Source organism: Hordeum vulgare, chromosome 4H (assembly GCF_904849725.1).
Source record: "Hordeum vulgare subsp. vulgare chromosome 4H, MorexV3_pseudomolecules_assembly, whole genome shotgun sequence".
Lineage (NCBI taxonomy): Eukaryota > Viridiplantae > Streptophyta > Magnoliopsida > Poales > Poaceae > Hordeum > Hordeum vulgare.
The window spans coordinates 135,652,727-135,665,809 of NC_058521.1; the positions used below are offsets into that span (position 1 = coordinate 135,652,727).

General features: G+C 46.7%; 2 protein-coding genes across 2 annotated transcripts; both read left to right on the forward strand.

The window, feature by feature from the left end:
* Positions 1-3,180: 3,180 nt before the first annotated feature.
* Positions 3,181-3,927, forward strand: LOC123448152 (protein transport protein Sec61 subunit beta-like). The gene has a single exon (XM_045124942.1). It carries the CDS (start codon positions 3,362-3,364, stop codon positions 3,695-3,697), a length of 336 nt encoding a protein of 111 aa, XP_044980877.1. The 5' UTR covers positions 3,181-3,361; the 3' UTR covers positions 3,698-3,927.
* A 104-nt stretch (positions 3,928-4,031) lies between these two features.
* Positions 4,032-7,983, forward strand: LOC123450356. Its single transcript, XM_045127653.1, has 3 exons — positions 4,032-7,068; positions 7,323-7,430; positions 7,976-7,983. The coding sequence occupies exons 1-3, from the start codon at positions 6,702-6,704 to the stop codon at positions 7,981-7,983; spliced, it is 483 nt and encodes a 160-aa protein (XP_044983588.1). The 5' UTR covers positions 4,032-6,701.
* The last annotated feature ends 5,100 nt before the right edge of the window (positions 7,984-13,083 follow it).

Sequence of the window (13,083 nt, forward strand, 5' to 3'; positions counted from 1 at the left end):
TTCTGCCGGAGAGGTAGTACCACTCAGGGGAGAGGTAGTACCGCTTGAGAGGTAGTACCGCTTGGGGAGAGGTAATATCCCTTATCAGAGGTAGTACCGCTCGTGGGAGAGCTAGTACTGCTTGAGAGGTAGTACCACTTGGGGGAGAGGTATACCTCTTATCAGAGGTAGTATTGCTCGTGGGAGAGGGAGTACCGCTTGAGAGGTACTACCGCTCAGTACGACACGAGAAGTGTCGAGACACCACTGACCTGGGCGGTACTACCTCGGATAAGAGGCAGTACGGCTCCTCTGAGCGGTACTACCGCTTGGACCTTTTCAGGATGAAAAGCATGAATACCACAATTTCCACAACTTTCACATACGAGCTCCGAATTGAGCAAACTCAAGCTTGTTGGATTGAGGACGACAAGATCTATCCAACAGTGAAAAAAAGTTATCTTAAGAAGATGAAGTTATGACAATGCCAAAGATATAGATATGTGAAACCTCTATGAATGAAGAACCAACAAAAACTCTAACATCGAAAACATCATAGAAGATGCACATGGACTCCGTTTTTTATGAACTCGGGATTGTCATGAAGATGACCATAAGCTCAAGAACCCACATAGAGAAAAGCCAACAAAGAACCAAGAAATATGATGATGCCAAGAATGTAATGGGTTGAGCTCTCAATGAGCGATGCAATCAAGCTACTCACTTGAGATCCCCCCCTTGATAGTACGACAATCTATCATATATCCTAGTCTCCCAACTACCACCGTGAGACCGGTAAAATAGAAAACCTATCAAGGGCAAACCTATACGTTGCACATAGTCCATTTGAGCTAGAAGATGACGATCTTGACTTCCTCAAGATGGACCACCTTTCTTGATTGAGTTGGCTCGATGAAGACTAGTTGATTGCTCCCCCATACTCACTATGGGTGAGCCACTCTTCAGCACATCTTCACAAGTCCATTGCCACCACAATGGATGGCAAGCTTCAAGCATGCTATCTTCGTGATGCTCCACTTGAACTTGCACACCGCAATCTTGATGACGATCACCACTTGATGTCATTCTCCATGGGTTGTATGAGATCTCCCTCTTGATGCAAGCCCATGGAACACACCTAACCCCACATAGAACTCTCACGAAGACCATGGGTTAGTACACAAAGCGTAATGGACAATGCTTACCATACCATGGGATCACTTGATCCCTCTCGGTACATCTTGCATGCTTTGTGTGTTGATCAATTTGATTCACTCTTTGACTTAGTCTTGATCAACATTGTGTCTTTATGACCGGTCTTTGGATAAAACCTTGAATACCACCTTGGTCATCATATAAACTCCTTGAAACCAATATATGGACTTCAAGAAGTGCATACGGCCAAATCCTTCGAATATAACTCAAGGCAACCATTAGACCATAGGGATTGTCATCAATTACCAAAACCACATATGGAGAAATATGCTCTAACAGGTACTACCGCTGCCAGGAGCGCTACTACCGCAGATAAGAGGTAGTATCTCCTTCTACTACCTCTCAGGATCCGCTGAGGATTCCATCTCGAGAAAACATGAACGGAAGTGGCACGGTAGTAACAAGCAGTACTACCGCGCTGAACTACCGGCGAGAAACCGCCTAGTCCGACATGAAAAGTGTCGAGACCCCAGGGCAGCGGCACAACCCGCGACACTGGCAACGGGCACAACCACCCAAGAGCGGTACTGCCGCTCACCAGGGCGGTACTACCACAGATAAGAGGTAGTACCGTTGCTGGGAGCGGTACTACCGCTGGGAACTTTCCAGTCCAAGATGAAGGCAAGGTTGGAGCTCCAATGAAGCGGGAAATAAACATGGGTGCAAAATAATGTGTACGTCTTGATTCCGCCCAAACCTTTTTGATGCGGATCCCATCTTAATAGTATGGTTTTCCTATGACACAATCCACCGAAAATGAAATGCAAGAAGGAAAACCATCTTCACTTTAATCCACCGAGGGGCAATGAATTTTCTTGTGCCATATAATGTACTATCTGAAAGGCTTAATGCACATGATTAGTCCGCAAATGCGATGTCATCAATCACCAAAACCATAAGGTAGAAATATGCCCTTATACCGACACTATTTCTCGATGGCTAGACATGTCTTCAACCGTATCCGGGAGGGGGTGGTGGTGTGCGATGACTATTCGAGTGTAAGGAGGATACCCTGGGAAAAATTGATTTCTCCTCTTATGAGAAATGCACTGCAGCTATTCGAATGCTTGCATACAGAGTACCCGATATCTCATTGATGAGTATGTCCGAATGAGCGAGTCCACGTGCCTGGACTCCATGTACAAGTTATGCAAAGGTGTGGTAGCAGTGTTTGGTGCAGAGTACTTGAGAAAGCCAATTGTTGCAGATACATCTCTGTTGTTGGCGATCAATGCGAGTAGGAGCTTTCCGGCTCTGCTTGGTAGCATAGATTGTATGTACTCAGAGCGGAACAAATGACCTTCTGCTTGTGAGGGGTTGTATAGGGGCCATGTGAAATCTTCCACTGTCATATTTAAGGTCGTGGCTTCACAATATCTTTGGATTTGGCACTCTTTTTTGGACATGGCTGGATCTCACAACGACATTAACGTGCTTCAGCGCTCTCCGGTGTTTGCAAGGCTTGCAAAAGACAGCTGCCCGGAGGGTCAATGTTGAGATCAATAGCCACCATTACAATAAAAGATACTACCTAGCTGATGGTATCTATTCTGAGTGAACTACTCTTGTAAAAACAATTCCCAACCCTAGGAGAGAAGAGATTGGCCCGAGCATAAGACGGTGCTAGGAAGGATATGAAGCACATCTTTATTGTTCTTTAATCTCGATAGGGCATTGTCCGGTATTGTGCTAGAACTTGGAACACTAAGAAATTATGGGAGGTGATGACTGTTTGTGTACGAGCAAGGTTTCAGTTTTGAGATAACAATGTTCTGCATGAGCATGAATGAACAATAACGTTTTCACGGTTCACCAAATTCCATTATCAAATGGGTGATTAGAAAATTCATATTCAAGTGTAAGATGATTTGGTTGAGTAGTTGAAGGAGGGAAAGGATATGGATGGAAATCTGAGAGGGCAACTTCTTTCTCTCTTTTTCCGCAAAAGGAAAAAAGATCCAAACTGCACGAGGAACAGACTGGGTATATGTCCGCTCACTGACCGGTGGGCCCCATCGGTCAGTAGCTCCGTCGTCAAGTCTTGTACTCTTGTCTCTTGTTAGCTCGAGATCCAGACTCGAGAGCGCGAGCGAGACTTTTCCATCTGCAGGAGATCCCGACGAGAAGCTTAGGGAAGGCGAAGCCGGCGGCGCAACCGAAGCCCCTCATGGCCCGCTCGTCCTCGCAGTCCCAGTCCTCTGTCGGCGGCGCCGGCGCCGCCGGATCCCGCCCGGCCACCGCCGGGCCCCGCGGCACGCCCGCCGCCACGGCCGGCATGCGTCGCCGACCCGGCCGCACCTCCTCCTCCGCGTCAGGCGGAGGAGGCTTCTCCAGCGGCGGAGGGAACAACATGCTGCGCTTCTACACCGACGAGGCCCCAGGGCTGCGCCTCTCCCCGACCATGGTGCTCGTTATGTCCGTCTGCTTCATCGGCTTCGTCACCGCCCTCCACGTCTTCGGCAAGCTCTACCGCTCCCGCACCGCCGCCTCCGCGTCCGCCTGATCAACCCGGTTCCTACTCCTGTTTCTTCTTCGTCTCAGATCAGATCAGATGGTTTTGGTGTGTAACAAAGAGGTTGTGGTTGCTACCTGACGAGTTAGATCTGCCAAAGTACCCTGCATGTTTAATTATGGCGCCCTTTCTGTTTCCATTTACCTTGTTGTTGCGATGAATTGTGGCTAATCACTTGTGCTTGTCAATTGAGATCATCACAAGTGTGTGTTTCTTGGGGATTGGGGCACAGTTTTGCTTGTCTGAGAACTCGGTAGACCAATTGCATCTCCCTAGCCTTTAATACCCATGCGGTTTCTGTTGGTTGTCATTAATTTTTACTATTAGAGAAGTAGTGGGTGTTTCTGTGTCGTGATTAGGCATCCCATGATTCTTTATCGAGCTTCTGTATGACTGATAATACTCCCCCCATTGCTAAATACAGCTTCTGTATGACTGATAATACTCCCCCCATTGCTAAATACTCTACGGACTACATATGGAACAAAATGAGTGAATCTACGTTCACATTCGTATATAGTTCATAGTGGAATCTATAAAAAAAGACATATATTTAGGAATGGAGGGAGTAGTAGCTAATCTTTCTTCAGTAAATATATTTTCTATATATAGAATAATAGTTATGCCATGTTCGTAACAATCAAAATGCCTTGCTGTTTTCATGGTTTGATGGTTTATTATGGTGGGAATTCTGCTCAATCTTTGACAGAGTAATAAATGATGAATGATTAATTCGGTTGATCTAGATTGGCATAAGCAATTCACTAGTGTACGTATTAACTTGTAAGGCAGAACTTTATCTATGCATGTTAAACATGATGGTGCTTCGGGCAAAATTACATGTTTAGACTAATTTTCGTGACCTGTCTATTGCTCTGAACCTTGGTTTGTTGAATTTGCCGAGCCTGTTGCAAAATCAGAAGTTAGACTCTCGAGTGCTGTCCTGGTTTTGAAAAAGAGAAAACCTAGAGGCTAGAGTTTGTGCGATGTAACTTGTGATAAGTTTTGGTGTCATAAATCTGTAGAGATGCCTCTTCTTCCAGCAACAAAAAAGGGCAAGATAATTTACAAGAACAAGAACAGGAGATGTCTAGTATTACAATTATTTTTGACAAAATGCGCCCTAATTTGGTTTGTTGGCACTGCTTATTTTTCTTGTGGCATCCATTGCTCAGACAACCTCAACTCTTTTGCTTGTCAAAATGTGAGTATTTTCTAGTGGTTCTATGCAATTCCGAGCTAAGTTTTGAAGTGACTAGCATGGAAGATAATGATTGATGTTGTTTATTTATCATAATGGAAGTTGGGCTTCACTGAACAAAGCTGTGTTGTCAACAGTGTTCACTGTACTTGAAAAAAAAAAACAGTCTTCACTGTAATATCCACTTGCTGCTTATCTGATCAAAAGTTTAAGTGGCACAGAGCAAAGCAAGGCTACTCTTTTTGGAATGTCGGCAATGGATTGCCGAATTAATTAATCAGGGGAATTAATTAATCAGGGGAGAAAGTAAGACATACACAGCTATTCCAAAGGTGGCAGCAAGCGCACACCCAAATAAAAAGAAGAAGAAAAACAAGGGAAGAAAAATAGAAAAAGGTGTGGAGACACCTCCATCTCAGCCCGGGTCAAAAGGGATTCCTGCACCTGCCATATTCCAGTGATGAATTTCATCAACTACCTTCTTTAGGAAAACATTAATCTGCCGACTATCGAGGCTAAAGATGCGACGGTTCCTCTCCAGCCATATTTCCCAGAAAACCAAATGCATCATTGTTAGGACTTTCTTCCTATTGTCTGCCTGAGCTAGCCTGAATCTCATATTCATCCAGGTTTTGAGGTCGGATGCGTCGTTCCATGTTGCCAATTCCAGAGAAGGCAGTTTAGACATTGTGGCAATGGCATCCCAAACCGATCTGGACCATGGGCAGTCCACCAGAAGATGATAGGTGGTTTCCAGATTCCTCATACACAATGGGCAGAAGTAATTATTCGGCCACTCCCGCCGTAGCAAGACATCAGCAGTAAGTATTTTGCTCAAGATAGCAGTCCAGACGAAGAACCTACATTTACCAGTGGACCAGGCGCCCCAGATGAGATGTTGGCAATCAAACTTGATTGCCCCCTCAAATTGTAGTATGTATGCAGACCTGGCTGAGTAGCTTCCTTTCTGCGAGAATCGCCATACAATACTGTCATGTTGGTCAGGCTGCAACTGTACATCATCCAACCGAGCAGCCAGGTTTGTGAGCTCGTCTGTCATTTGTTCGGTTAGTCCATTTCGAAGGTCCATAAGCCATGTGTCATGCGTTAGCGCCTCTTTGACCGATCTGTTGTGGAATGGACAAAGTGAAGCAGGGCCCATCTGATAGAGAGATGTCACTAAGATTCCAAGAACCCAGTCCTCGTCTTCAACACTAACCTGAATTCAGAGGCAGACTCGCCTAACGCAACCCATCTTGGGGAGCTACATCTACTAGCAGCAGCAGCAACCCAACTAGAGCACTGCTGACCGAACGAGAAACACAAAGTAGTCCACAAGATCAACGGTCTTTCCTCATAACGGCAGTACAAGTCCAATCAAAATAGATGAGTGAGGGCGCCTGCACGATGGCTCGCGACCCGTTCCCGAACCAGGCCCCCAGCGCCGGCCACAAACCCCCGGTGCCCTCTCCTGCTGCCGCCCCCACCATCTTGCCTGCCACTGGGCTTCACCCCGCAGGTTGTCCCTGCAGGAGGGTCGTCGGCGCTAGTACAGGAGGAGTTCAGATCCAGCTCGCCGCCGACCCAAGGCCGGATCCCGGAGCAGGCGCTGGTGGAGATGGTGCCAGAGACATAGCCCGAACTACAAGACGCCCAGCCGCGGGTCGCATCCATCATCCTCGTCCCGCCGCCTCGCATTCATGGCGCTGCGTCCTCCTCCACTCCCGCCTCCAATGCGACCCGCTGCAACTCTGCAGCGGAGGCTCGACGCGATGCAGATGATGCCGGCGAGGGATGGCAGTTTGTGTCCTCCTGCTCCGGCCTTCCCTCGACGCCCTCTTCTTCACTGGGTTCACGGAAGATGTTGTCGCTGCCTCCATCCGGGTCACCGTGCAGTGGTTTGTCGGAACCCTTTCAGATGCTCTCGCTGCCTCTAGCCCGGCCATCGGGCTAGCGGATGCATCAACTCCTGGCGTCCTCTCAGCTCCCTGGAGCCTCTACATCGGTCTGCTGCAACGACTGCTACGCCTTCTGCGGCTCCCCCCGCTCCCCAACCTCCTGCTCGCGGTTGGCCTGCACTTCCGCAGGCCCAGCCGATTCACTCTGCAGCATGGCCTCGGCTCGGTGACGCCGCCCGACGGGGGAAATGTTGAAATTAATAGTAAGGCCTGAGAATTTCAGAAAATCTTGAAGGACCCATGTAGGTGGTGACATGATAAGATGGTGGTGGTGGAAAGTTTAGTCCCATCCCGCGAGTGAAAAAGAAGTTGAACCCTTTTATAAGGGTATCTCTTCCACATGCTATTGGAGAGTGAGAAGAGAAAGTGTCCTCGTGCACTCCTCCTCCACCGCCCGCCACGCCTCGTCACGGGTTGCGGGAATGAGCTAAGCTCATACATATGCGTTTATTTTCAGGAATGGAGGCTACGGCCACGTCCAACGACAACGCTGCTACTACGGCCAACTGGCCTATTGGAGGGTATAACTCGTTTATCCTCATGTTCATATTTATCCTAGCAGTACTATTTGCATGCATAGATGTATCAACTATATGCATAGTATGTGCTAGGTTAGTTCATGATCAGTATATCATTAGTCTAGTCAATGCCATGCTAGTTATTATCTCGTGGATTAATATGCTTGAAAAATTGCCCATTTACTCAACAATCCAAAAACCTAATGTGTATGGGAATTTTTCGAGTAATGGTTTTGCTGCTGCACTGAAACCAGACAAGTTTACCGGTACTTATTCCAAGCGTTGCCAAAGAAGAACCACCTTATGGCTCACGGCTATGAACGTGTTCTGGGTAGCCGGTGTCACTCCAACGGGAACGATCTCTCGTGAACATGAGAAGATGTTCGCGGGGGCCACCATCCTATTCCTTGGAGCAGTCATAAGCATGATCGGAGATAAGCTGGTTGATGCATACTTACATATGCATGTTGCCAAAGACCTGTGCGAGGTGCTCGAATCTAAATTCGGGGCCACCGATGGTGGGAGTGAGATGTATGTTATGGAGCAGTTCCACGATTACAAGATGTTTGACAACCGTTCTATATTGGAACAGGCTCATGAGATAATATGCATAGCTAAAGAACTTGATGTTCTTAAGTGCAATTTGCCGGGCAAGTTTGTCGCGGGCTGTATAATTGCTAAGCTCTCAGTAGAGGACATCATCGGCCATCTGAGTGTTGAGCAGAACTCGAGAGCAAATGACTCCAATGGAAAAGCGGTGGAAAGCTCTTATGTTGCCAATATGGTACATCAGAGGAACTTCAATTCCCACAAGCCCAAGGGAAAGAATTATGTCCAACAGAATACCGACTTTAAGAAGAAGGGAAAGAAGACCTTCAATAAGAATAAGAAGGGAGATGGCTGCTATACTTGTGGTTCAGAGGAACATTGGACGAACAAATGCCCAAACAAGTACAAGAAGCCGGCGTAGGACTCCAAGTCCGCCAATATGATTGTGGGCAACAATGAAAGTGGTGCATCTGGGTACGGTAATTTATTTATTGTATTTTCAGTTTGTCAGTCCACCGATTGGTGGGTGGACACGGGTGCAAATATTCATGTGTGTGCTGACATATCATTGTTCTCTTCTTATCAGGCCACCGGTCGCGGGTCCGTATTGATGGAGAATGGCGCGAGTGCTTCTGTTCTTGGTGTTGGAACGGTCGATCTGAAGTTTACTTCGGGAAGGATCGTGCAGCTGAAGAACGTGCAACATGTCCCCGCCATCAAGAAGAACCTCGTTAGTGGTTCCCTTCTGTGTAGAGAAGGGTTTAAGTTGGCATTCGAGTCTAATAAAGTAGTTGTTACGAAATATGGACTTTTCGTTGGAAAAGGTTATGAATGCGGAGGTCTGTTCCGCCTTTCTCTTCTAGATTTTTGTAATAAAGTCGTGAACAATATTCATTCGAGTGTTAATGAATCTGAAGTTTGGCATTCACGTCTTTGTCACATAAGTTTCGGTGTTATGTCGCGGCTAGCAAAACTGAATTTAATCCCGACGTTCAATTTAGCCAAAGGTTCTAAGTGTCATTCGTGTGTGCAAGCAAAGCAACCTCGCAAGCCTCACAAGGCTGCAGAGGAGAGACACTTGGCACCATTAGGACTCATACATTATGATCTTTGTGAGATGAATGGTGTGTTGACTAAAGGTGGAAAGAAATACTTCATGACATTGATAGATGATTCCACTAGATATTGCTATGTGTATCTGTTAAATATTAGAGATGAGGCTCTACACTACTTTAAAATCTATAAGGCAGAAGTTGAGAATCAACTTGAAAAGAAAATTAAACGAGTCCGGTCTGACCGTGGTGGAGAGTACTTCTCAAACGAGTTTGATTCCTTTTGTGCGGAACACGACATTATTCATGAGAGGACGCCTCCCTATTCACCCCAGTCAAACGGGGTTGCCGAGCGGAAAAACCGTACTCTAACTGATTTGGTTAACGCCATGTTAGATACATCGGGTTTATCCAAGGCATGGTGGGGGGAGGCTATATTGACTGTGTGTCATGTCCTGAATATGGTTCCTACAAAAGATAATGAAGTCACTCCTTATGAGAAGTGGTCAAAGAGAAGGACGACGCTCTCGTACTTACGTACTTGGGGCTGCTTGGCGAAAGTCAATGTACTGATCCCCAAGAAGCGTAAGCTTGGACCAAAGATTGTGGACTGTGTTAATTTGGGATACGCTAAGGATAGCGTAGGCTATAGATTTCTAGTAGTGAAATCTGAGGTACCTAACGTGAAGGTCGGTACAATAATGGAGTCGAGGGATGCTACATTTTTTGAGGATATATTTCCCATTAGAGATATGCAAAGCACTTCTAGACAGGAATCTGAGATAACTCCCGAGCGTGCCATTCCTATGGAATATTATGAACAAACACATGATGATAATCCCGAGGAGGATGATGAGGAAACCCTTGGTAGGGGCAAGAGACAAAGGACTGCAAAGACCTTTGGTGATGATTTCTTCGTATACCTCGTGGATGATAATCCCGCTTCTATTTCAGAAGCGTATGCTTCTCCAAACGCTGATTACTGGAAAGTTGCGGTCCGTAGTGAGATGGATTCCATCATGGCTAATGGGACATGGGATATTACTGATCGTTCATATGGTTGCAAACCATTGGGATGCAAGTGGGTGTTCAAAAAGAAGCTTAGGCCCGATGGTACGATTGAAAAGTACAAGGCTAGGCTTGTGGCCAAGGGCTATGCCCAGAAAGAAGAAGAAGATTTCTTTGATACTTACTCACCTGTGGCCAGACTGACCACCATTCGAGTACTACTCTCATTGGCGGCCTCTCATGGTCTTCTCGCTCATCAAATGGACGTTAAGACGGCTTTCATGAATGGAGAGCTAAATGAGGAAATCTATATGCAACAGCCAGATGGATTTGTGATAGAAGGTCAGGAAGGAAAGGTGTGTAAGTTGTTGAAATCTTTATATGGTTTGAGACAAGCACCTAAGCAATGGCATGAGAAGTTTAATACAACTCTGACATCTGTTGGCTTCATTGTTAATGAAGCTGACAAATGTGTATACTATCGCCATGGTGGGGGCGAAGGAGTTATATTGTGCTTGTATGTTGATGACATACTGATATTTGGAACCAACCTCAAAGTAATTGAGGAGGTTAAGTCTTTTCTGTCTCAAAACTTTGAGATGAAGGACCTTGGGGTGGCTGATGTTATCTTAAACATCAAGCTTTGAGAGATGATGAGGGTGGGATTACACTTCTGCAATCCCACTATGTTGAGAAGATTTTGAGTCGCTTTGGATATTCAGACTGAAAAATTTCTCAAACACCAGATGATCCTAGTGTGCTTATTCGAAAGTTTAAAGGCACAGCTATAGATCAATTGAGATTCTCTCAAATTATCGGTTCGCTTATGTACCTAGCTAGCGCAACGAGGCTTGACATCATGTTTGCTGTGAGCGAACTTAGCCGGTTTGTTGCAAACCCGGGCAATGTTCATTGGCGTGTTGTTGAAAGAATTATGCGCTACTTGAAAGGTATTGTCAACCACGGACTTCACTATACGGGATACCCGTCGGTACTTGAAGGGTATAGTGATGCGAATTGGATCTCTGATAGTGATGAGATGAAGGCCACTACTGGGTATATGTTTACTCTTGGGGGTGGTGCTGTTTCCTGGAAGTCTTGCTAGCAAACGATCTTAACGAGATCGACAATGGAAGCAGAATTAACAACATTAGACACATCTGGTGTCGAAGCAGAATTTCTTTGAGATCTCTAGATGGACTTACCTGTGGTTGAGAAGCCGGTTCCGTCTATCCTTATGAACTGCGATAATCAGACGGTTATTGTCAAAGTGAAGAGTTCAAAGGACAATATGAAGTCCAACAAACATATAAGAATGAGATTGAAGTCTGTCAGACGTTTGAGAAACTCCGGAGTGATAGCGTTGGATTACATCCAAATGGCTAAGAATCTGGCAGATCCCTTTACTAAAGGGCTATCACGTGTTGTGATAGATAGTGCATAGAGGGAGGTGGGTATGAGACCCACATGAGTTGCCATGGCAGTAACCCAACCTATATGATCGGAGATCCCGTGAAGTAGGATCTGGGAAAACAAGCCAATGGTGAACTGAGGAGAGTAACTTTACTAACCCACTCCGTTGGAGATGCAATACTCTCGGATACTGTATGGTAGGATGACTACTGTCTTAATGTGTTCTAAAGCTTATGTGTAAGCAAGATTCTGTCCTACAGAGCGATCTTTGGAGGAACACACCTATATGAGTCTGACTGCTGGTCACAGTCTATGAGATTGGGGTGATCTCTAGTAAACTCATGAATAGGCCAGGAGTATGACCTATATGCTCCACCCGAGGGGTCAGTCTTCGGTAGCCTAGTAGTAGTAAGACTTGTGGTGAAGCTTCTTTAGGCCAAACTGACAATTCAAGGCATAGTCCATTGTTCAGTTGTAAAGGGGTGTAGCTACTTGCTCTAGGTGAAGCTCAACCTTAATAGGTCTTCACTGAAATGCTGGTATATTAAAGCAGTGATTGGAACGAGGGAACACAATGTGCCCTTGAGATATGGTGGGGGATTGTTGAAATTAGTAGTGGGCCTTAGGCCCATAAGAGAATTTCAGAAAATCTCCAAGGGCCCATGTAGGTGGTGGCATGACAAGGTGGTGGTGGGAAGTTTAGTCCCACCCTGCTAGTGGAGAAGAAGTTGGACCCCTTTATAAGGGTCTCTCTTCCACATGCTATTGGAGAGTGAGAAGAGAAGGTGCCCTCGCGCACTCCTCCTCCGCCGCCCGCCTCCCCATGCCACGCCTCGTCACGACGCGCCGCGGCTTGCGAGAATGAGCCGAGCCGAGCTCATACCTACGCGCTTATTTTTGTCGGCCAGGAACGGAGAATACGTAATGGACACAACACGATCCGAGACGTCGGATCATGGGCTGTTACCGACTCGGACGTGGGTTCGGCCCACGTCTCTCCGCCCAGCCGCCTATATAAGCAGGCTAACGCCTACCCTAGCCGTCACGAGAATCAGATCACATCAGCCTCACGCGTTCGTTCCTTTGCTGCTGCTGCCGCCGGCGACTCCGTCCCGTTTACCGCATACACGGTCAACGGGAGAGCATGCCTCCAAAACCCTGCCTCTCCGGTTCCTGTACGGGAGAGGGGCGATTAGGTTTTTGGGGAGCGATCACGCGAATGCTCGCCTCCGTCCGTCTGCTTCGTCTACGTCCGCATCGCCCTCGTCATCGCCATGTCTTCACCATCCGAGCCCGATCGTCTCGTCCTTGAAGCTGAGAAGAAGAGGGCGGAGGATGTTGCTGCTACGGCCGGGTCCAACGCCAACGCTGCTGCTACGGCCAACTGGCCTATTGGAGGGTATAACTCGTTTATCCTCATGTTCGTATTTATCCTAGCAGTACTATTTGCATGCATAGATGTATCAACTATATGTGTAGTATGTGCTAGGTTAGTTCATGATCAGTATATCATTAGTCTAGTCAATGCCATGCTAGTTATTATCTCGTGGATTAATATGCTTGGAAAATTGCCCATTTACTCAACAGGAAAGACCCTGCAACCAGTCCGTCTACTACAAATGTGCAGCAACAGAATGGCAAAGTTACAGTAGTTTGGCTCGCTGGGGCGCAGTCCGAC